This window comes from Lepidochelys kempii, chromosome 23 (assembly GCF_965140285.1).
Source record: "Lepidochelys kempii isolate rLepKem1 chromosome 23, rLepKem1.hap1, whole genome shotgun sequence".
Taxonomy (NCBI): Eukaryota; Metazoa; Chordata; order Testudines; family Cheloniidae; genus Lepidochelys; species Lepidochelys kempii.
This window is the reverse complement of record NC_136402.1, coordinates 18569249-18592644: the sequence shown is the minus strand read 5'-3', so window position 1 is coordinate 18592644 and position 23396 is coordinate 18569249. Positions and strand designations below refer to the sequence as shown.

The window sequence follows — 23396 nt, the reverse complement described above, 5'->3', positions numbered from 1 at the left end:
GCTGGCTCCTCCAGGGCAGGGCGAGGCAAGAGGGGAAGGGGGTCTTTGACTGGATGACGCCTTCCACCCAATCAGAACGGAGGCTTTTCTTCTTGGCCAATCAGAGAGCTGCCCTCTGATGTCCAACCAATCAGAAGTGAGCGTCCTCCAATTGGAGATGTGGAGCCTGTCCAACAGCCAATCAGAAGCGAGGGTAGGTCCTTCGTAGCCAATAAGAGACGTCGTCTCCGTCTCCCAGCCAATCAGAGATGGCTCCTTTGCGTTGCAGCTCTGTGCAAATTGGTTCCTTGTCTCTCAGCCAGTCAGAAATGAGTCCTCCACCTCTGAGCCAATCAGAAATCGGTTCCGTGCTGTTCGGCCAATCAGAAAGGAGACCTTCACCTCTGAGCCAATCAGACAATTCACTGTTACTAAGGGCGGCCCAGGTCCCGCATTCCGCTGTGTCGTTGCTATGGGCTGTGGGAGAGGGTATTGGAGTGAGAAAACGGGGGTGGGTGGGACCTCTCTTGATTTGCCGCTGAGCCGTGGCCAATCAGATAGTTGGGCCCGTCAACCTCTGGCCAATGAGCGTCAGGCCGCGCGCGGCAGCGAGTGAAAACTGGGCCGTTGCCGAGGCGTGCCTAGTCCCCGCCCCCGGCGTTGCTAAGGGGCGTGGCGGCGGAAGTGAGCGCTCGGGGTCAGGGGCCGGCTGTGTTGATGTTGACACTAGGCCGGGGCCGAGCGCGAGGGGCTGTCGCGGAAGCCGGGAAGGGTCAAAAAGTCGCAACGGGGAGGGGGAAGGAGCGGGCGAGCGAGGGGTTGATTCGTCTGCGTCCGGCCGCCCGAGGCAGCTGCCCCCCCCCCCTCCCCCCCGGGGTCCTTTCGCCGCCCGACCCCTCCCCATGGGGGGGCGGTGAGTTTGTGGGGGAGAGGGAGCCCCCCCGGGTCCCCCCCTTAGCCCCCCCATCCGGGTCCCCACCATCCCCTTAGCCCCCCCCATCCGGGTCCCCCGCCTCCCCGGGACCCCCCCTTAGCCCCTCCATCCGGGTCCCCACCATCCCCTTCGCCCCCTCATCCGGGTCCCCCGGCCCCCCCCCTTCGCCCCCTCATCCGGGTCCCCCAACCCCCCCGGCCCCCCCCTTAGCCCCCTCATCCGGGTCCCCCGCCCCCCCGGCCCCCCCTTCGCCCCCTCATCCGGGTCCCCCAACCCCCCCGGCCCCCCCCTTAGCCCCCTCATCCGGGTCCCCCGCCCCCCCTTAGCCCCCCTCCGGGCCCCCGCCCCCCCTCCGGGGCCCGCCCCGCCCGCGGCCCCGCTCCCGGCCGGCCATGACGATCCTGCCCAAGAAGAAGCCCTGCCCGGCGGCGGGGGACGGGGAGCGGGACCCGCCGGGCCCCCCCCGCGCCGCGGCCCCGGGCGGGGGGGGCGGCGCGGACCCCCACCCCCACCCGCACCCCCACCCGCGCGGCGGGCCCGGCCCGGACTCGCACCCGCGGGGGGGGCCCGGCGGCGGGGGCGGCCCCCCCGCCGGCCCCGATCCGCGCGGCGGCGGGGCCCGATCCCGGGCCTCGCCCCCCCCGGCCCGCTGGGGGGCGCCCCCGGCCGGCTCGCCGCCGCCGCCGGGCCCGGGCGGGGCGGGGGGCGGCGGGGACCCGCTGGCGGGGCTGGACGGGGCCCCGCTGCTGGGGCCGGGCGAGGCCCGGGGCGGCGGCTGCTGCTCGGGGCCCGGCCACAGCAAGCGGCGGCGCCAGGGCGGCCCCGGGCCCGGCTCCAGCCCCGAGCGCGACGAGGCCGGCGGCGGCGCCGGCTGCAACAGCGAGGACGAGTACGAGACGGCGGCGGCCCGCGGGGAGAGCCTGGACCCGGCCTCGGCGGAGCAGGTAGCGGGGGGCCTGGGGGGGCGGGGGCCTGGTGTCCGCCCTCCGGGGGCCTGGGGGGCCCTTCTGGGGGGCCCTGATCTCCGCCTTCCGGGGGGCCAGGGATCCCCCTTCTGGGGGGCCTGGGGGGCCCTTCTGGGGGGCTGGGGGGCCCTGATCTCCGCCTTCCGGGGGGCCAGGGATCCCCCTTCTGGGGGCCGGGGGGGCCCTGATCTCCGCCTTCCGGGGGGCCAGGGATCCCCCTTCTGGGGGCCGGGGGGGGCCCTTCTGGGGGGCTGGGGGGCCCTGATCTCCGCCTTCCGGGGGGCCAGGGATCCCCCTTCTGGGGCCGGGGGGGCCCTGATCTCCGCCTTCCGGGGGGCCAGGGATCCCCTTCTGGGGGCCTGGGGGGGCCCTTCTGGGGGGCTGGGGGGCCCTGATCTCTGCCTTCCGGGGGGCCAGGGATCCCCCTTCTGGGGGCCTGGGGGGGCCCTGATCTCCGCCTTCCGGGGGCCTGGGGGGCCCTTCTGGGGGGCTGGGGGGCCCTGATCTCCCCTTCTGGGGGGCCAGGGATCCCCCTTCTGGGGGCCTGGGGGGGCCCTTCTGGGGGGCTGGGGGGCCCTGATCTCCGCCTTCCGGGGGGCCAGGGATCCCCCTTCTGGGGGCCGGGGGGGCCCTGATCTCCGCCTTCCGGGGGGCCAGGGATCCCCCTTCTGGGGGGCCTGGGGGGCCCTTCTGGGGGGCTGGGGGGCCCTGATCTCCGCCTTCCGGGGGCCTGGGGGGCCCTTCTGGGGGCCTGGGGGGGCCCTGATCTCCGCCTTCCGGGGGGCCAGGGATCCCCCTTCTGGGGGGCCTGGGGGGCCCTTCTGGGGGGCTGGGGGGCCCTGATCTCCGCCTTCCGGGGGCCTGGGGGGCCCTTCTGGGGGCCTGGGGGGCCCTTCTGGGGGGCTGGGGGGCCCTGATCTCCGCCTTCTGGGGGCCTGGGGGGCCCTGATCTCCGCCTTCCGGGGGGGCCAGGGATCCCCCTTCTGGGGGCCTGGGGGGGCCCTGATCTCCGCCTTCTGGGGGCCTGGGGGGCCCGGCTGGGGGCCCTGATCTCCGCCTTCCGGGGGCCTGGGGGGCCCTTCTGGGGGGCCCTGATCTCCGCCTTCCGGGGGGCCAGGGATCCCCCTTCTGGGGGCCTGGGGGGGCCCTGATCTCCGCCTTCTGGGGGCCTGGGGGGCCCTTCTGGGGGGCTGGGGGGCCCTGATCTCCGCCTTCCGGGGGCCTGGGGGGCCCTTCTGGGGGCCTGGGGGGCCCTGATCTCCGCCTTCCGGGAGCCTGGGGGGCCCTTCTGGGGGGCTGGGGGGCCCTGATCTCCGCCTTCTGGGGGCCTGGGGGGCCCTTCTGGGGGGCTGGGGGGCCCTGATCTCCGCCTTCTGGGGGCCTGGGGGGCCCTTCTGGGGGGCTGGGGGGCCCTGATCTCCGCCTTCTGGGGGCCTGGGGCGCCCTTCTGGGGGGCTGGGGGGCCCTGATCTCTGCCTTCCGGGGGGCCAGGGATCCCCCTTCTGGGGGGCTGGGGGGCCCTGATCTCCCCCTTCCGGGGGGCCAGGGATCCCCTTCTGGGGGCCTGGGGGCCCTGATCTCCGCCTTCCGGGGGGCCAGGGATCCCCCTTCTGGGGGCCTGGGGGCCCTGATCTCCGCCTTCCGGGGGCCTGGGGGGCCCTTCTGGGGGGCTGGGGGGCCCTGATCTCCGCCTTCCGGGGGGCCAGGGATCCCCCTTCTGGGGGCCGGGGGGGCCCTGATCTCCGCCTTCCGGGGGGCCAGGGATCCCCCTTCTGGGGGCCTGGGGGGGCCCTTCTGGGGGGCTGGGGGGCCCTGATCTCCGTCTTCTGGGGGCCTGGGGGGCCCGGCTGGGGGACCCTGATCTCTGCCTTCCGGGGGGCCAGGGATCCCCCTTCTGGGGGGGCCTAGGGGGGGCCCTGGTGTCCGCCCTCCGGGGGCCTGGGGGGGCTCTTCTGGGGGGGCCGGGGGGCCCTGATCTCCGCCTTCCGGGGGGCCAGGGATCCCCCTTCTGTGGGGGCCGGGGGGGCCCTGGTGTCCGCCCTCCTGGGGGAGAGGGATCCCCCTTCTGAGGGTCTGTGGGGCGCTGATCTCTGCCTTCCGGGGGGCCAGGGATCCCCCTTCTGGGGGGGCTGGGGGGCCCTGATCTCCGCCTTCCGGGGGGCCAGGGATCCCCCTTCTGGGGGGGTTGGGGGGCCCTGATCTCCGCCTTCCGGGGGGCCCTTCTGGGGGGGCCGGGGGGCCCTGATCTCCGCCTTCCGGGGGGCCAGGGATCCTCCTTCTGGGGGGCTGGGGGGCCCTGATCTCCGCCTTCCGGGGGGCCAGGGATCCCCCTTCTGGGGGGGCCGGGGGGCCCTGGGGGCCCTGGTGTCCGCCCTCCTGGGGGAGAGGGATCCCCCTTCTGGGGGGGCATGGGAGGCCCTGATCTCCCCTTCTGGGGGGCCAGGGATCCCCCTTCTGGGGGGCTGAGGGGGGGGGCCAGGGATCCCCCTTCTGGCGGCTATGGGGGGCCCTGATCTCCCCCTCCTGGGGGCCCTGGTGTCCGCCCTCCAGAGGGCCTGGAGGGGCCTGGTGTCCGCTCTCTGGGGGGCCAGGGATCCCCCTTCTGGGGCGCTGGGGGGCGCTGATCTCCGCCTTTCGGGGGGCCAGGGATCCCCCTTCTGGGGAGGCTTGGGGGGGGCCCTTGTGTCCGCCCTCCGGGGGGAGAGGGATCCCCCTTCTGAGGGTCTGTGGGGTGCTGATCTCCCCCTTCCGGGGAGCCAGGGATCCCCCTTCTGGGGAGCCGGGGGGGGGCTCTGGTGTCCGCCCTCCTGGGGGCCAGGGATCCCCCTTCTGGTGGCTATGGGGGGCCCTGATCTCCCCCTCCTGGGGGCCCTGGCGTCTGCCCTCCAGAGGGCCTGGAGGGGCCCTGGTGTCCGCTCTCTGGGGGGAGAGGGATCCCCCTTCTGGGGCACTGGGGGGCGCTGATCTCCGCCTTTCGGGGGGCCAGGATCCCCCTTCTGGGGGGGCATGGGAGGCCCTGATCTTCCCCTTCTGGGGGGCCCTGGTGTCCGCTCTCCGGGGGACAAGCGATCCCCCTTCTGGCAGCTATGGGGGGCCCTGATCTCCGCCTTCTGGGGGGCCAGAGATTCCCCTTCTGGCAGCTATGGGGGGCCCTGATCTCTGTCTTCTGGGGGGCCAGGGATCCCCCTTCTGGGGGGCTGGGGGGTGCTGATCTCCACCTTCTGGGGGCTCCGGGGGGCCCTGATCTCCCCCCTCCGGGGGGCCCTGGTGTCTGCCCTCCAGGGGGCTCTGCTGTCTGCCCTCCGGGGCCTGGGGGGAGCCCTGGTGTCTGCCCTCCGGGGGGAGAGGGATCCCCCTTCTGGCGGCTATGGGGCGCCCTGATCTCCCCCTCCTGGGGGCCCTGGTGTCCGCCCTCCAGAGGGCCTGGGGGTCCCTGGTGTCCGCTCTCTGGGGGGAGAGGGATCCCCCTTCTAGGGCGCTGGGGGGCCCTGATCTCTGCCTTCCGGGGGGCCAGGGATCCCCTTCTGGGGGCTATGGGGGGCCCTGATCTCCGCCTTCCGGGGGGCCAGGGATCCCCTTCTGGGGGCTATGGGGGGCCCTGGTGTCCGCCTTCCGGGGGGCCAGAGATCCCCCTTCTGGGGGCTATGGGGGGCCCTGGTGTCCGCCTTCCGGGGGCCAGAGATCCCCCTTCTGGGGGCTATGGGGGGCCCTGGTGTCCGCCTTCCGGGGGGCCAGAGATCCCCCTTCTGGGGGCTATGGGGGGCCCTGATCTCCGCCTTCCGGGGGGCCAGGGATCCCCTTCTGGGGGCTATGGGGGGCCCTGGTGTCCGCCTTCCGGGGGGGCCCTGGTGTCCGCCCTCCGGGGGGAGAGGGATCCCCCTTGTGCGGGGTTGGGGGGCCCTGATCTCCCATTCCGGGGGGCCAGGGATCCCCCTTCTGGGGGGGCCTGGGGGGGCCCTGGTGTCTGCCCTCTGGGGGCCTGGGGGGGGCCCTGGTGTCCACCCTCCTGGGGGAGAGGGATCCCCCTTCTGAGGGTCTGGGGGGTGCTGATCTCTGCCTTCCGGGGGGCCAGGGATCCGCCTTCTGGGGGGGCTTGGGGGGCCCTGGTGTCCGCCTTCTGGGGGGAGAGGGATCCCCCTTGTGGGGGGCTGGGTGGGCGCTGATCTCCACCTTCCGGGGGACCAGGGATCCCCCTTCTGGGGGGAATGGGGGGCCCTGATCTCCGCCTTCCGGGGGGCCAGGGAACCCCCTTCTGGGGGACTGGGGGGTGCTGATCTCCGCCTTCCGGGGGGCCAGGGATCCCCCTTCTGGCTGCTATGGGGGGCCCTGATCTCCCACTTCCGGGGGGAGAGGGATCCCCCTTCTTGGTGCAGGCATGGGGGGCCCTGATCTCCCCCTTCTGGGGGGCATGAGGGGGAGAGGGATCCCCCTGTAGGGGGGGTTTGGGGACCCCTTTCTGGGGGGGCATGGGAGGTGCTGATCTCCTTCTTCTGGGGGAGAATGGGGGGGAATCCCCTTCTGTTGAGTATGGGGAGGACCCCAGGTATGGGGGGAGGTTTGAGGGGGACCGTGACCCCCCTCTTCTGTGCTCTGGGAGAGTGGGACCTATCTCTGGGCTCTGTGAGGACTCCATGGCTATCGGGGGACCCCCTTCCTCTGGGCTATTGGAGGGATTCCCCTCCTCTGAGCTGTGCTGGGGAATGGGGGATTTCTCCTCTGTTGGGAGCTGTGGGGCACAGGGGGACCCACCCTTTCTGTAACAGGTGCCCTGGCTGGGGCAGGCACACTGGGCTGTGGGGGAAGGACCCCCCCGGCAGGGCCCCCCCCCGAGGTATAGCAGGCCCTCTTCTGAGCTGCGGGCAGGACGGGGATCCCCTCTGAGGTATAGGGGAACCACCCACTGTAGAGGAGGTATCCTGGGGGGATTCTCTCCTTGGGAATGGGGGGGACCGCCTCCCCCATGACCTGGGCTGGAGGGGAGCAATGCCCCCTCGTTTGGGGGGGAGGGAAGAGCCTCCACTCTCTGATCTGTGGGAGGCACCCCCCTTTCAGATGTGTGCTGAGCCCCCTTCCTCTGATATGGGGGCAGGGGCAGTCCTGACTGGGGAGATGTTGGTGGGGGACCCTGCTCCCCCTTATGGGGCGGGCTGTGATCTTGAGGTGGGGAATGTGGAGAGGGGGAGACACCCCCCCAATATGATGGAGGAGAGGGATGTAACAATCAGATGGTGACCCTTACATTTCCCCATGGCCCCCTTCTATGTGATAGGGGAATGGGGGGCCCTGTCCACTGGAGGGGAGGGAGCGAGGGGCCCTCTGGCACTTATTGGGGATGCTCTGAGCTGTAGGGGTATGCTGGTTTTCCAGCTCTACCCCCACCCTGTGCAGCGGGCTCTGAGGGGGCCCCTGTATTGTCACCTTATTAGTCTGCTATTTAGCCCCCCTTATTGCTGTTGGGGTGCAAGGTACCGCTGAGGCCCCCCCAGCACTCATTCTTACTCATGAGAGGGCACCTGACCTGTGAACTCCACTCCACCCCACGGAGATCCAGGGGCTGGGATACTGGGACCCAGGCATCCGGGCCTGTATTCCCCTTGGGGGCGGGATGCTGGGACCCAGGCATCTGGAGGCTCTCCTCCCCGAGCACACTGGGAACCCAGGCGTCCAGGGGCTCCGCTCCTAGCCCCCCCCAGAGTGGGGCAGGGGAGGGGGGTCAGTGGTGCTGATGGTGCAGACCAGGTGCCTAAAGATAAGGCGGGACCAGGCTGGTGCCAGGTGGCTCCTGTTTCACACGGGACTCGGGGCTGGTCCCGTGGGGTTTCTGCCACGTAGTGGCCGGTTCTACCAGATCGTCTGCGAAACGGGGTTGACTGGGAGCGTGCTGTGTCCCCCCCTTGCCGGGGTCCTGTCCGTCCCTCCCTTGGGAACCCCTTAGTCTGTCCCGTCCCCGGGTCTCTTTCTCCTGCTTCCCAGACCACCGTGCTCTCTCCTCATCCCCAGGCCAACTCCTCTAGCGATCATCCGCTCACCCACCCTCCCTCCTCAGAGCAGGGTTTGAGCCTCTAATGGATCTCTCTCTCGCGCTCACACACACCCCCCTCGCGTCCTGATCCGGTGCCCTGAGAGACTGCACCATCCTTTCTCCCAACGTGGCTTCCCAGGGGGCTGGAAGGACAGCGTGTGCAGAGACCAATCGGAGGTGGAGGGAGGGGTGGTGGGGCTGGGACGGGTACCTGCTGCCCCCTCCTGGAGGGGATGAGCCCTGCTTGGGGGGGATTTAGTCAGTCTCCTAATGTGCTCATTGCATGAGGGGAAAATCTAGCCCCCTCAAAAGTGAGTAAATAGCTAACCCTGACATGGGCTTTCATGTTGACACCCAGTTAGAGTAACAGGCTCCCCCCTCTGGGAGCGATTGGCTCAGGTGGATCGCGCTCCGGGCGGTTCACACCTCTGCAAGCGAGCCGTTGAGCCTGCTGACCTACCAACCCGCTCTCTTGCCCCCTCAGTTCTCGTACGTTCGGGTATTGAAGCTGAAGACATTCACCCTCTTTATCCTGGAGGGCAACTACTGCTTCCTCCGGGCCCCGGGCAGCTTGGGAGAGCACAGCCCTGCTGCTTTCAGATCTCGTCGGCATGCTGGGCCGGCGTCTAATCGTGGGTGGGGCCCCGGGCTGCAGCACCAGCTTTTGGGGCCAGCAGTTGAGCGTGGGGCTGGTGTTGGTGGGGAGGTTTTGCCCCAGGTGGCAGCGTGCGTCCCTGCTGTGGGGGATGAGTCCCGCTCTCGGCGCGTGCTCACCAGCGTGAGAGAGACACGATTCGCCAGGTGGAACTAACTAGCTTCATCATGGGATCCTGGCAGTGGTGAAAGTGAACTGCAGGGGGGCAGGAGACTGTGCTCTTGTAGCACCTGGGAGCCCAGTCCTGCCCCAGGACCTCAGTGTGCTGGGTGCTCGACAGGGTACAGTATGCAGGACCTCCGTCCTGGACCGGGGCCCCCTCTGCCAGGCACTGTGTGTTATCTGTTAGGTGTATTACGGTAGCATCCGGGATCCCCCCTTGCGCCAGGCATTGTGTGTTATCTGTTAGGTGTATTACCGCAGTGCCCAGTGTGGGGGAGCTCTTGTGCCAGGCGCTGTACAGAGCCTCCCCGATCCCGCAGCCTGAACCCAGCCCTGCCCTGGCTGCAGTGGGGTGGAATTACCGTCCGCCCTGCCCCCGGCGATGTGGGGCTCTGGGGGAGCTGTGGGTGAATTGTGCTGCCCGCCCGTTGGTTCGGGGCGAGACCCGCTCTGGGGGGCTAGTGCTGAAGGCCAGGAGTAACCCGGGCCGGGAAGAGAGGCCGGTGTGTCACGCATGGCAGTGCGGGGTATTGCTGGGGTAACTGGCCGAGTGACAGACCCCTCACCCATCCCTACAGTCCAGGCGCGAGGGTGCCCAGACGTAGGCCGACTGTCTCTCGGTTGGCAGCTTGCCTAGCTGCCTGTTGAGTTGGGCTGTTGCAGGGGATTGTGGGATGTCACTTGGCCTAAGTGAACAGGACTTTGGGAAAACCCTGGGCCAGGGCTGCCCCTAGACCCGCCAGGCGTTCCTGTATCGGGGCCTGGTTTGTCTAGCCATGGGGTGGGGGGAAATCCCCAATCCGGGCTGGCTTTGCAGGGCCTGGCATTCAGGGGAAACCCCATCCCAGCTGGGCTATTGGTCCTGTGGGATCTCTTCCCCATGGGGCTGGGATCGGGGCAGAGCCCAGGACCGTGGGGAATCCCCCCCAGCTGAGATCAGGGAAGGGGGACCGGGGGGCGGCGTGTCTGGTGCTGTACACATTTGTAATAGACATCTCCTACCTCAGGTTCATTAATGCTTAATATGGCAAGATGGGGGGCCTGATTCCACAGCTGAAGTTGGGGGGAGGCTTTTCCAGGGCAGTGTGGTGGGGGGTGTTGTGTGCCGCTGGCCGACCCCCTGTCCCACTCGAGGGCCAGACAGAATCTGATCCGTAACCCAATCTGTCCTGACGTCGCTGCTGCGAGCGCCCGGGCCATGGGGTGATACCCCATACGCAGCTGGGGGGCCTCAGCTGGGAGACTGAGCTTAGACCTTCCAGGGTCTTGAGCTTGGATCCTGGCTCCCAGCCCCCCCCCCCGAGCTGGGGCAAGAACCCAGGTGTGCTGCACCCCAGTACTCTGTAATACACCATGTTCTTGCTGTGCCCGATTCTGGGGGCCTTAGGAGATGGGAGACAAGGGGGCTGGGCAGGGGAGCTCTCCCCTGGCAGTCAGAGCTGGGCGCTAGGGGGCGCTGTGCTGTGGGGAACGGGCTGCGGGGCTCGGCTGGAGGCTGTCTCCCCTGGCAGTCAGGGCCGGGTGCTGGGGGGCTCGGCGAGCAGCACTGTGGGGCGGGGGGCTCGGCAGTGGGGCGGGAGGAGCCGGAGGGCTCGGCAGGGAGTGCAGGGGGCGGGGGCCTTGGCAAGCAGCACTGTGGGGCGGGGGGCTCGGCAGGGGGCGCCGGGGGGCTCGGCAGGGGGCGCCGGGGGGCTCGGCAGGGGGCGCAGTGGGGCGGGGGGCTCAGCAGTGGGGCGGGGGGTGCAGTGCAGTGGGGGGCACCGGGGGGCTCGGCAAGCAGAGCCAGGGGGCTTGGTGGGGGACACCGGGGGGCTTGGCGGTGGGTACAGTGGGGCAGGGGGAGCCAGGGGGCTCGGCAAGCAGCGCTCTTGGGTGGGGGGCACCGGGGGGCTTGGCAGGGGGCGCAGTGGGGTGGGGCGGGGGGAGCCGGTGGGCCTCGGCAGGGGGTGCAGTGGGGCGGGGGGCACCTGGGGGGCTCGGCAGGGGGCGCCGTGGTAACTTGCTGACGCACTGCTCTCTTGTGTCCAGCAGGAGAACAGGTTTGAGAAGTCGCTGCGGGAGAAGAAAGGTTTCATCATCAAGCAGATGAAGGAGGACGGGGCTTGTTTATTCCGGGCTGTGGGTAAGTTGGGGCCTGGGGAGGGATGTGGGGGACCCCCGTCGGGGAGGGGCAGCCGGATCTCCTTCCCAGCCCTTCTGGGATAAGTTGGAGGAGCAGGTCAGAGTTGGAGGGGTCGTGGTGGGGATGGGGGTCAGTGCTGGGAGGCTGGGGGGTCGGGGTGGGAAGCAGGTCAGAGTTGGGGGTCATGAGTGATGGATGGGGGGGATTTGGGGCAGGATTGGGGGGTGTCGTAAGAATGGGGTTTGGGGGTTGGAGTGGGGGGGGGACATGAGAGGATTGGGGGGTCAGGGGTGGTGTCCTGTGGGAGAGCTGTAAGGACGGGGTGTTGTAGGGTCAGGTTTGAGGGGGCTGGGGTCCCTGTGACGAGATTGGGTGGTTCCGCTGGGCCCCGACCTCGTGTTCCTGGAAAGGGGGGGCGGGGGGATGTTCTCTGCTGCCTGCCAGCTTGTTTCAGGGTGATCTCTGGTGAGTTGTGGGGCCTTGGCTCTCGGTTGGACAAAGCAGGGGACGGGGGGGCGGCTTTCAGGTGAGATTATATGATGGACGATCAGGATCAGGCAGATCCCTCGAGGAGGGTCCCCCCGGCCAGGATTGGGGCCCCCGTGGCGCCGATACCTCACGAGAGACAGGCCCTGTCCAGACGAGCTTCCTGTGGGTGCTGACAAGGGGAAATCGAGGCACGAAGTCAAGGCAAGGGGCAGAGCTGGGAATAGAAGCCAGGAGTCCTGAGTCCCAGCCCTTCCCCATGAGCCCCAAGGAGAAACAGGGAGCCCCGGCGGTGGGGGGCTGAGCTGGGGGGGGCTCTCCCTTGGCAGGCAGGACTGTGCTGTGGGGGGTGGGGCAGGGGGCGCTCTCCATGTCAATCATTGGCCTTATATTGATTGACATCTCTAATCCCTAAATCCATCTTTCTGTCCCGCCCCCCCCCCAAGCCCCATGATCAGCGTCTCATTTGACCCATAGGTATGTATAACTCCCCCCATATGGAGGGGTGGGGAATCAGTGACCCTGCCCCCCAAGAGGTGGGGGATTCCTTGACTGGGGGGCCCACGAAGGGCTGGGTGCTGCAGATGCCAGTCACCAAGATTTGGGGAGCACCCTGAATGAGATCCGGACCCCACACCATAGGGACTGAACATAAGAACCGGGGGTAGCACACAGGCTGCATTTCCATGCAAGGTGACCCATCCCTGTGGGGCGTTATGTGCAGCTGTTCGCCAGCTGCCCCTCCCCAGAGGTGGCTGCATCTCAGCCTCACAGGCATGAAGTCTGTTACCCTGTCGGTGCCTTTTCCCATCTGACCAGCAGGGGGCAGCACAACCCTGGCATTGCCTTCCCCTCGGCCGGTCTCCTGTCCAGCCCACACACCCGCTTCCTTCTGCCGAGATAAACAGCTTCCCTTGCCCAGGGCCTGCGCCCGCTTCCCCCCTCCTTTATCACCCCTGAGGCAGCAAAGCGGGGTGCAGACTGTCCCGTGACGCTGCAGGTGGGGGGAGCAGGGCCCTGGGGGGGCGGGAGAATGAGCCAGGCCAGCGTGATCTGTGTTTTGGGGGGGGGCAGTAGTTTGAGGTAGGTGCAGAGAGAACCCAGGCGTCCTGGCTCCCAGCCCCCCTCTTCCCCCCCCGCTCTAACCCACTGGCCCCTACTCCCCTCCCAGAGCTGGGGAAAGAACCCAGGAGTCCTGGCTCCCAGCCCCCCCACTGCTCTAACCCACCAGACTCCATGCCCCTCCCAGAGCCAGCAGAGAACCCAGGCGTCCTGGCTCCCATCGCTGGTGCTGGGTTGGCAGGGGGCCGGCGTGGCTGCTGAGTCGGGGCAGGGTTTTGCTGACTCAGAGGAGGTTTTGCAGCGTCATGTTTTGCTCCTGCTCTGCCCAGGCCTGGCAAGGCCTTGTCAGTGGTCGCTGCTTCCCAGACGCAGCCGCTCGGAGGGCCCCGCCCGGCCTCCGAACTAGAGCGATGGCCATGGGGAGAGAACCCAGGAGTCCTGGCTCCCAGCCCCCCCTGCTCTAACCTCTGCGCAGATTAAAGAGTCATTGCCTCTCGTCAATTACACGTATTTTTCCCAGCTGTGCGTCACTTTCCTTCCTCTTTTGATGGGTTTTCCACCTGCCCCCGTGGAACGTTCCCTGCCCCGAGCATCAGCACCCGTCCCACACATCCTCCCTGGGTTAGAGGGGGGCTGGGAGCCAGGACGCCTGGGTTCTATCCTTGGCTGGGGGAGGGAGGGGGTCTCTTGAGCACCGAGAAGTGACTGAAACCCTGGTATTGGAAAGCTTTTGTGATGTGAGGGGTGGGGGAATTTCAACCACCCTGTTTTGATAGAAACTGAAACTCGCAGGCCGATAAGGGGGAGGCAGGTGACTGCTGCTCTAGCTCTGTTCTCATAATACCCCACCCCCAGCGGCCCTTCGCCCCTAACGTCCAGCTGCCCCCAGGGGAAAACCTTCCCCCCTGCCTTAGCTTCAGTCCTTCCCTGGCTCACTTAACCCTGCCTGGGACTCGCTTAGCACTGTTCGTATGGCCACAGCGCCACTGGGGAACCAGGGAGAGAACCCAGGAGTCCTGGCTCCCAGCCCCCCATGCTCTAACCACCAGTCCCCACTCCCTTCCCAGCAGCAGCGAGAGAACCCAGGCATCCTGGCTCCCAGCCCCCATGCTCTAACCCACTGGACCCATAGGACCTCCCCCCCCCCCCCGTTTCTACTGCTTCGTCTTCCATTCCAAAGGACCCCAGGCTGGCTTCCTGGGCGCTGAGATGCAGCCACGTCTGGGGCGGGGGAGCCAGGGAACGGCCGCGCAGCAGCAGGGGTGCGCTCAGGGAGCAGGGCTCGTCCCTGCGTGCTGGGGGCACTGCTGGTTGGCCTGCCTTCGCGGTTACTGACTTCCTCTTCTTCCAGCCATGGTGGGGAATTTGGCTGCTAAGAATAGCCGGCACTTTACATACACTGGGCCCCTCCTGCCCTGGGGGGCAGCTGCTTTCCCCCACAACCGCAGAGGGTGAGGAGCAGGTAATGACCGAAGCAGGGATAGGACTCTGAAGTCCTGACACCCCCACGCTCTAACCACTAGAGCACAGTCTCTCCCAGAGCTGGGGAGAGAACCCAGGAGTCCTGGCTCCCATTACGTTCGTAGCTCTAGTAGTGAGTGTTGACTTGGAGCTAGAACTGTTCCCAGCTGCCCCACCCTAGAGGTGGCTGCACCTCAGCGCCATGCGAGCCATTCCCCTGTCGTGTTATGTGTGGCTGTTCCCAGCTGCCCAACCCCAGAGGTGGCTGCATCTTGGCAAGCAATCTCTGAATCCCTTTAAGCTCTGCAATCCTTTTGGGTGTCCCCACCCTGTGTACTGTTAACCCTGCATTGCCAGGCGCTGGGCCCGGGTCCATTTGTAGATTTCACACTCGTCTGCATGGGTTGATCCCCCCCAAAGAGCGGTTAATTTGTTTGGATGGAAACCTGGACAGAGGTTTGAGAGGGCTGCGGCGAGGTGGTCAAAATAAATCTGAGTGATCGCTGCTGAGGTAGCCGGGGAGCCATCCGCGTGTTACAGGAAGGAGCCGTCACTCAGTTCCTCGCTATGTCTATTAGTCAGGAGGGGAGACTGTCAATCCGGGGGGGAGACCGCTTTGTGACTGGCGCAGCGTGATCTGGTGATGTGGTGACAGCGTTGGGCCTCGGACACCTGGGTTCTATTCCCAGACCGGCTGGGTGAACTTGGGCAGACCGCTGCCCTGCTGTCGGTGCCTCAGTTTCTCTTCCTGGCATTTGTCTGTGTCGACTGGAAACTCTCCAGGGCCAGGACTGTCTCTCGCTGTGTGTCTGTGCAGCACCCACACAGTGCCTGGTGGAACAGGAACCCCCATCTCGGTTTGGGTGGGGGGTCTGGGTACGGCCCCGTGCGATCTTGGTCAGTGGGGCCCGATCTTGGTCAGTGGGGCCTGTCCAGCACCGAGGCACTGATCTCACTTGGGTGGGAGATGGGGAGCGGTATGTGTGGTACGTAGCCCCAGGGGGGCTCGGATCTCTCTCTGGGGGGGATCTAGGCAGCGCCTGGCATAGTGGGAGGCCCCCCCATCTCAGCTGGCACTTGTAGGAGCCCGTGTTATACAAGGAACCCGTTGTGCCAGGCCCTGTACATTATCTATTAGGTGTTTTAGGGTAGAGTCTAAGCGTGCTGGGGACCCGTTGTGCCAGGCGCTGTACGTGTATATTAGGTGTATTACGGTAGGGTCTAGGCGCGCTGGGGACCCATTGTGTCAGGCGCTGTACGTTATTCAACGTATTTCAGTAGCATCTGGAAAAGGTGAGCTCCAGGCAGCGGAGGGAAAGCAGACGGGAGCCGGGAGCCTGTGCCTGCCAGCTGAGTGCCGGACTGGCGCAGTGAACCCATGTCCGGCCCTTGGCCAAAAACCCTCCCTCCCTGGGTCTCACGGGCCGAGACCAGCGTCAGTTCGGGGCCATCAAAACTCCTTGACCCCTTTCAAAGCGGCTCAGGGAGATTTGCTCCTGGCTCGGTTCCTCCCGGTTCTTCTTACTCTGTTCAGAACAGCAGCTCTCCCCCGAACCTTCCTCCGAACGGGAGCCTCCTCCACCCAGATCCCTTTTCCCGGGGATGGGAACTAACCCTGGAACAATTCACCGCCGGGCACGGTGGGTTCCCCAACTTTCCAGTCCAGCTGGGATCGTGTTCAAAAAGCGCCACGTCGCTCTCTGGCCTGTTATACAGGAGGACGTACGACACAGAATACTCCCTTCTGGCCTTGGAATCCATGAATTGCTGGGGTTGACGAGTCTCCGTATTCAGCCTAAACGAGCCGTGCTTGTCCGGTCTCCTCGGCTGAGCTCAGCTCCCCATTCCCAGACCGTGGCTCCGGGCAGCTCCCCTGAGGCGGGAGGGAGAAGTGCCAGGGGCCTGGGGTGGAGGCGTCGTGGTCGGAGGGGAGATGATGGCAAAGAACTGGGGGGCTTGGCCGCGAGGAGCTGCCGAAGGGACGACAGGCGGCTGCCGCTGGAGGGGCTAGAAAAGGGGATTGTTGGTTTGGCCTCGTTTGGGGCGAATCACATTTCCCCCTCTGGTCTGTGGGGGTCTGTCAGCGGGGAAGGGATTGAAACCAGACCCTTACGGACCTGGGGGTGGGGGGATCGGACACGGGCCTGGGGGACGAGTTTCCTGGCTTCTCTTGCGCCCCTGGGCATTTCCAAAGCCAGCTGAACTCTGATGCCCAATGCACAGCGGGCAGACCGGTGCCCTGAGCAGGCCGAGCAATCTCGTTCGGGGACGTCCTTACTCCAGGCACTATCACTGAGGAAGAGAACCCAGGAGTCCTGGCTCCCAGCCCCCCTGCTGTAACCCACTAGACTCCACTCCCCTCCCAGAGCCAGAGATGGGACCCAGGAGTCCTGGCGTCCAGACCCACGCCCTGCTCTTCTGCAGTTCTGGAGGGGAGTGGGGTCTAGGGCAGTGGGAGGGGGAGTGGGGGATGCTGGAACCAGGACTCCTGGGTTCTATTCTTTGTTTCCTTCTCAAGTCTCGCTGTTGTTTGCCTCAGTTGCCCTTAGCTCTGTCCCCGCCTCCTAGTAATGGCGGGGGGGGGGGGCGGGAATAGTGTGGGGGGACAAACAGCTGTGGTCTTTCGCTTCCTGTTTTCTTGTGCACCTTCACAGCCCGCAGCGTGTGGTTTTTGCCGAGCGTGGGTATAAATAACGTACGGGCCGACCGCAGCGCGGGCTTCTGGGAAACCCAGCAGGTCCCCATGTGACTGACGGGAGCTGCTGGCCAAGGCCCCCCCCCCACTCCCCCCCCAAAACCCACATCCTTGTTTACATTGCAGTGTGGGGTGGGGGGTGAGTCACTTGCTCCCATGATGCGGCACTTGGCAAGGTGCTAGGCCTCATGGGGTACCGTGTACACCAGCCAGACCCAGGACAGGCGGGGAACCCAGGAGTCCTGGGCCCTAATCCGCTCTGCTCTAACCCACTAGACCCCCCCCCTCCCTTCCCAAGGCCGGGAGAGGACCCAGGAGTCCTGGCGCCCAACCCCCCTGCTCTAATGCCAAGATTCCTTGGAGGGGAGCAGTATCTAGTGGTTAGAAGCGGGGGCTGGCAGTCTAATTAGGAGTTTACCTGTTTTATTTCCCAGCACTCCAGGTGGCATGGAATCAGGGGGAAGGTCTCATGGATCAGTACCGGGGTAAAAGACAGGAGACAGGGTAGGAATGAATGAGACTGGGGAGTGGTAAATAGCGGGGTCCCCCCAGGCCTGTTCAACACATTCATAAAGGAGCTGGGAAAAGGGGTGAACAGGCAGGTGGCAAACTTTGCAGCCGTTACAAAACTACTCAAGCGAGATTGCGACCAAGGGACCTCCCCAAAAAACTAAGCCTTGATACATGCAAAGCCCCACCCGTTGGAAACAGGATCCCAGCCCTGCCCTGCCCCTGGCCGCTCCAGGAGCAGAGCTCGGAGTCACAGTGGATGTGCACCAGGAAATAAAGCCCCAGGCGTGCTAGGGACTGTGGGGAGAGGGACAGACAGACAGGAAATATCCTGGTGCTGCTCTGTGAATTCACAGGACTCCCACACCTTCAATACTGCGTGCAGACGGGGCCGCCCCGTCTCACAAAAGATCTACTGGAATTGGAAAAGGTGCAGAAAAGGGCAAAAATGATCAGGGGGTGGAACAGCTGCCGTGTGGGGCGAGACTGAAGAGAGGGGGACTGTTCGCCTAGGGAAAGAGACGATGAACGGGGGATATGACAAGTCTATAAAATCATGCCGAGGGGAATAGTGAACAGGGAAATGTTATTTACCCCTTGGTGTGACACACGAACTAGTGATCAGCTGAGGAAATGAATGGGCAGCAGGCTTAGAACAGACAAAACAAAGTATTTCTTCACCCAACGCACAGTCAACCTGTGGAACTCCTTGCCAGGGGATGTTGCATAGACTGGAACTGTAACTGGGTTCAAAAAAGAGCTAGCTACGTTCCTGGAGGATGGGTCCATCAGTGGCCGTTAGCCAGTACGGGCAGGGACGCAGCCCCCGGCTCCGAGTGGCCCTAGCCTCTGACTGCCAGATGCGGGGACTGGACGCCAGAGGATGGATCACGTGATAATCGCCCTGTTCGGTTCATTCCCTCTGAAGCACCTGGCACCAGGCTGGACACTGGGCTGGATGGGCCCTGGGTCCACCCCACTGTGGCCGGTTGTGTGTTGTCCCCCCCCCGCCAGCGTCTCCACGTCACCTGTTCTATCTCCCGACACCCCTCTCCTCTCTTCCAGCTGACCAGGTGTATGGAGACCAGGACATGCACGAAGTGGTCCGGAAGCACTGTATGGACTACCTGGTGAGTGGGGGCAGGGGGACAGAGCTCGGGGGATCCCCAGGGTGGCCACCTTAGCATCTTCCCCTGTGGCAGGCCCCGCGGACCCCATGCCCCATTCCCAACCCTCGAGGCAGCCAGTCCCCGCCCTGGGGCCGGATGGGAGCCGGCACCCCATACAGGGGACAGGCCCCATGCCCCATTCCCTGCCCCACTGAGCCAACCAGTCCCTGCCCCAGGGCCAGATGGGAGCCAGCCCCCCCAGCTGGGACAGGCCCCATGCCCCATTCCCTGTCCCCCAGCTGGCCAGTCCCCGCCCTGTTTCACAGTCCTTCTCTGGCCCCGGGGCCACCCCCTGCAGATGAAGAACGCCGATTACTTCTCCAACTACGTGACTGAAGATTTCACCACTTACATCAACCGGAAGCGGAAAAACAATTGCCATGGCAACCACATTGAGATGCAGGCCATGGCGGAGATGTACAACCGGCCTGTGGAGGTGTACCAGTACGGCACAGGTACCGGGGGCCCCTGGCTTCTCGCTCCGGCTCAGACCCCAACTCCGCCTCGCAGGGTAACGAGAGGAGCCCCCCAGTCCTCTGACACCCCTCTAAGCCCCCCCGCCCACTCTGTGACATCCGGCGCCAGCTGGTCACCGAAATCCCAGCTCCAAAGGAACAGTCTCTTGTCTCCGTTCAGAGGCCAGGTCTACACCGCGCAGAAAACCCCCCAGCGGGCCTGGCCCGGCTGGCTCGGGCTCGCGGGGCTGTTTCGCGGCTCCCGCCTCGCGGGGGGGGGCACAGGACACGGTTCCCGGCTGTTTGACATGCACCCTGAGCCGGATTCTTCCCCAGGGACTCGCTTGTGCTCCCAAGCCGTAGATGGTACCTTCTGGCGCGTAGCATTAGCCAGAACTCCTGGGTTCTCTCCCTAGCTCTGAGGGGTGGGAGGGCACTGGGGGGGCTGGAAGCCCGGACGCCGGGGTTCTCCCTGCTAACGAGGCTGCACCCGCCCCTCGCAGAGCCCATCAACACCTTCCATGGCATCCAGCAGAACGAGGACGAGCCCATCCGGGTCTCCTACCACCGCAACATCCACTACAACTCCGTGGTGAACCCCAACAAGGCCACCATCGGCGTGGGGCTGGGGCTGCCCTCCTTCAAGCCAGGGGTGAGTGGGGCGGAGTGGGAGCTGCCTTTCAGCCAATGAGCTCTCTGCTTCTGGGGGGTGGGGGCGGGGTGTGTCGGGGCGGGACTGGGGACAGGGTGTCTGACAGGCTGGTTGGGGGCCTGTCCCAGCTGGGGGGCGGGGCGTGTCATTGCAGGGGGATGGGGCGGGGCTGGGCATGTGGCAGCTGGGGGGCGGGGCGTGTCATTCCAGGGGGATGGGGGGCGGGGCTGGGCATGTGGCAGCTGGGGGGTGGGGCGTGTCATTGCAGGGGGGTTGGGGGCGGGGCATGTCGCAGCTGGGGGGCAGGGCCTGTCATTCCAGGGGGATTGGGGGTGGGGCATGTGGCAGCTGGGGGCGGGGTGTGTCATTGCAGGGGGATTGGGGGCGGGGCATGTGGCAGCTGGGGGGCGGGGCCTGTCATTCCAGGGGGATGGGGGGCGGGGCTGGGCATGTGGCAGCTGGGGGGCGGGGCCTGTCATTCCAGGGGGATGGGGCGGGGCTGGGCATGTCCCAGCTGGGGGCGGGGCCTGTCATTCCAGGGGGCTGGGGTGGGGCTGGGCATGTCCCAGCTGGGGGCGGCGCTGGCTGTGTCATTGCTTTGACCGGGGGCGGGGCTGGGGCCAGGGCCAGGCATGCGAGGGGCGGGGCTGTGGGCGGGGCACGCTGTGGGCGGAGCTCCCTGACCCCGCCCCCCCGCAGTATGCGGAGCAGTCGCTGATGAAAAGCGCCATCAAGACGTCGGAGGAGTCGTGGATCGAGCAGCAGATGCTGGAGGACAAGAAGCGAGCGACCGACTGGGAGGCCACGAACGAGGCCATCGAGGAGCAGGTGGCCCGAGAGTCCTACCTGCAGTGGCTGCGGGACCAGGAGAAACAAGCCAGACAGGTGAGCCCCGCCCCCGCCCCGCCCCGCCCCTCTGGGGACTGGCGGGGGATGGGGCACGGGGCCTGCCCCCTCCAGGGCGGGGGATGGGCGGGGGCTCCTTCGCGGCTCACCCCTTGCCTCCCTCCCCCAGCCCCGGAAAGCCAGCGCGACCTGCAGCTCGGCCACGGCGGCCGCCACCAGCGGCCTGGAGGACTGGAGCAGCCGCTCCCCGCGTCACCGCAGCTCGGCCCCGTCCCCCGAGCACCCCGACCTGCACGGCGAGATCACCGCCATGAAACCGCCCTCCCCGGGCACCACCGCCGCCCTGGCGCTGCCGAAACCCCCCTCGCCCTGCGCGCCAGGTCAGTGCCGGGGGGCGGGCAAGGGGGCTCTCCGCTCTCTCGCCCAGGAGCTCAGAGTGGATGAGCCAGCAACTGCCCCGGTGCAGCCATTCCCCACCCGCCCTGCCCCAGAGGTGGCTGCATCTTGGCGCTGGGTCCCCATGTGGCATTATGTGCGGCTGTTCCCCAGCTGCCCCGCCCCAGAGCTGGCTGCATCCTGGCACCAGACAGGTCGTCCCCATGTGGCGTTACGTGCAGCCGTTCCCCAGCTGCCCCGCCCCAGAGCTGGCTGCATCCTGGCACCAGACAGGTCGTCCCCATGTGGCGTTACGTGCGGCCGTTCCCCAGCTGCCCCGCCCCAGAGGTGATGAATATACATTCAGCGTGTTTAGCCCCCTCCCCCCATCTCTGCGTCCCCAGGCACGAGCAGTCAGTTATCAGCAGGAGGCGGCCGAGCGACCCCACCCTTAGTGTCCTTGTACCCGGCCCTGGAGTGCCGGGCCATCATGCAGCAGATGTCTCCTACCGCGTTCGGTGAGTGTCACCCCCGCTCTAACCATCAGCCCTCACTGCCCCCCAGAGCCGGGCAGAAAACCTAGGTGTCCTGGCTCCCAGCCCCCCCTGCTCTAACTACTAGACCCCACTCCCCTCCCAGAGCCAGGGAGAGAACCCAGGCGTCCTGGCTCCCAGCCCCCCTGCTCTAACCACTAGACCCCATGCCCCTCCCAGAGTCGGGGAGAGAACCCAGGCGTCCTTTGCAGATGATGAATAGGAGGGCTCTGAATGAGGCCACGCCCCTGAAGCCAATAGACCCGTCCCCCAGTTTCCCAGAGGGGCTGGGAGCTGTTCCCCGTCTCCCAGTGCACTGGGGGGGCTGCAATGGGGTGGTCCCGGGGGCGAGAAGGGAAGGGAGGGGTGGGGGATGTGGCAGAGAGGAGGGAGGAGCGCTGGGGTGGGCGCAGAGGAGAGGGGTCTGTTCCCCCCCCAGTGAGAGAACTGGGGGGGTGCGGGGTGCTCTGCCCCCTAACCCTGCCGCTCCCCCGGCAGGTCTGACCGACTGGGACGAGGACGAGATCCTGGCCTCCGTGCTGGCGGTCTCGCAGCAGGAATACCTGGAGAGCATGAAGGGATCCCTGCACAGAGACAGCCCCGCCGACAAGAGTTGATAATGAATTGAGACTGTCAGCCCCCCCGGCCCCGCTCCCCCCCGGCACCTTCCCCCCGCCGCACCCCCGCGCCCCCCGCGTCCGGACCTGAGGCCAGGGACCCTCCTCGGTGCATGGCTGGAAGGAAACTGAAACAAAGAACCTGGGGAAAAAACCCAACCGGCCGCGTGTGGTGTCATCCCTTTTGTCGCCAGCCGGGGGCGCTGCCTCCCCCCCCCCCGCCTGGGGGGCTGCCGGACCCCCAGCAGCGCTGGAGAGGAGCAAGGGAGCCCCGGAGCAGCCTCGGAAAATACCCACCATCCTTTGCTGCAGGCCCTCCCGGCTGGCGGGAAATGTGGGGGACGCGTCGTCTCCCCGCCCCCAAAGCTCTGGGTCTGGGGGGGCGGACGCTGCAGATGGAGCCAGTTTCAGGGTGGATTTGGGGGGGTCTGCAAAGGGGGATCAGTCGGGGGCTGCCCCCTCCCACGGGTGTTGGGGGTCACCAAGGTGGGACCCCCGCACCTCTCACCCCGGGAGGCAGCGGCTCAGAGCACCCAGCTGGGGCCTGCTAGTGTGTATTGAAAGGGGGGAGCACGCCCCAGCCCCCCCGTACACACCCCAATCTTTCCCCAGAGTCCTGACCCTGACCCCCCCACCAGCCCCCCAGCTGCACGCCCCCTAGGGGTCCAGGCTCCCCAGGGACACCAATCTACCCCCCTCCCTGGGGGAGCTACAGATGCCAGGCCCCAATCTTTCTGGGGGGCCGCGAGCTCATGGGGCTGGTGCCCCTTGGGCGTGACCCCTCTGAGCCGCCCCTGCACTAGAGCCGGTTCGACCAGCGGTGAAAAGACCCTCTGGGGCTCCCCCCCGATCCATCCAGTGACCCCCCCGGCAGCATCCACCTGCCCCCCAAAGGGCCGGGCGCGGGGGGCCAATTCCCGCAGCGGGTTGCCCTGGCCCCTGCCTCGGGGGGGCCGAGCGGCTGGCTGGGAATTGAGAGGCCCCCAAGTGACGCCCCACGCCGGGGTCTGATAAAAACCGGGGGGGCTAAGACCCTTCAGAACAGCAAGAGCCGTGGGAGGGGCAAGCAGGGGGAGGTCCTGCGGACTGGGGGGCCCAGAGCTGCTACGGGGGGGTCATGGTGCCTCCCCGACCCCCCTGCCTGAGATGGGGGCCCCGACTGGCCAGGACCTGCCCAGATCCACTCCCCCACCACGAGCGAGGGCCCCCCAGCCCAGGTGCTGCTCACACCACCACACGGGAGCGGGGCCCTGTCGGGCCTGGCATGGCCCCCCCTCCCCCCCTCCCAGGGCACAGATGCCGCGAGAGACGGTCCCGGCCCCCCCAAAACAGCTTCCAACTTAAAGAAATTGAATTGATTGTTTTCCATTTTGCAGTGAATTTTCTTCACGGGGTGGGGGGGTGTCCGGTGGGATAGAAAAGGGGATCTGGGAGCCCGGACTCCTGGGTCTCTGCGTGGCTCTGGGAGGGGAGTGGGGTCTAGTGGTTAGAGGGGGTGGGGCTGGGAGCCAGGACTCCTGGGTTCCCTCCATGGCTCTGGGGCTGAGAGCAGGGGGGGACTGCCTTTGGGGTTAGATCAAAGCACTGAAGCCCCCCCAGCACCCGGCAGTGACCCTTCATCTTGCCCCTGCCCGGCCCAGGTCTCTCCCTGGGGGGTGTTTTGGTAGGACCTACGCAAACGCCCTCAGAAAACTGC

The 23396-nt window shown here is 66.8% G+C and overlaps 1 protein-coding gene across 2 annotated transcripts; it reads left to right on the top strand.

The window, feature by feature from the left end:
• The first annotated feature begins 1194 nt into the window (after positions 1–1194).
• On the top strand, positions 1195–23063 carry OTUD5 (OTU deubiquitinase 5). Of its 2 annotated transcripts, none has more exons than XM_078850241.1 (9): positions 1195–1857; positions 10746–10839; positions 18119–18183; positions 18521–18677; positions 19181–19329; positions 20029–20214; positions 20345–20555; positions 20955–21068; positions 21582–23063. In XM_078850241.1, the coding sequence occupies exons 1-9, from the start codon at positions 1306–1308 to the stop codon at positions 21698–21700; spliced, it is 1647 nt and encodes a 548-aa protein (XP_078706367.1). In that variant the 5' UTR covers positions 1195–1305; the 3' UTR covers positions 21701–23063. The 2 variants fall into 2 exon arrangements, with proteins under 2 accessions (XP_078706367.1, XP_078706368.1); XM_078850242.1 differs by having other exon boundaries at positions 1196–1857; positions 10749–10839.
• The last annotated feature ends 333 nt before the right edge of the window (positions 23064–23396 follow it).

Excerpts from the sequence above, each read along its gene's own strand:
- OTUD5 (XM_078850241.1), top strand. The coding sequence starts at position 1,306 with ATGACGATCCTGCCCAAGAAGAAGCCCTGCCCGGCGGCGGGGGACGGG. Across the intron at positions 10,840-18,118 it reads TTGTTTATTCCGGGCTGTGG|CTGACCAGGTGTATGGAGAC; the intron begins GTAAGTTGGGGC and ends CCTCTCTTCCAG. Across the intron at positions 21,069-21,581 it reads GATGTCTCCTACCGCGTTCG|GTCTGACCGACTGGGACGAG; the intron begins GTGAGTGTCACC and ends CTCCCCCGGCAG.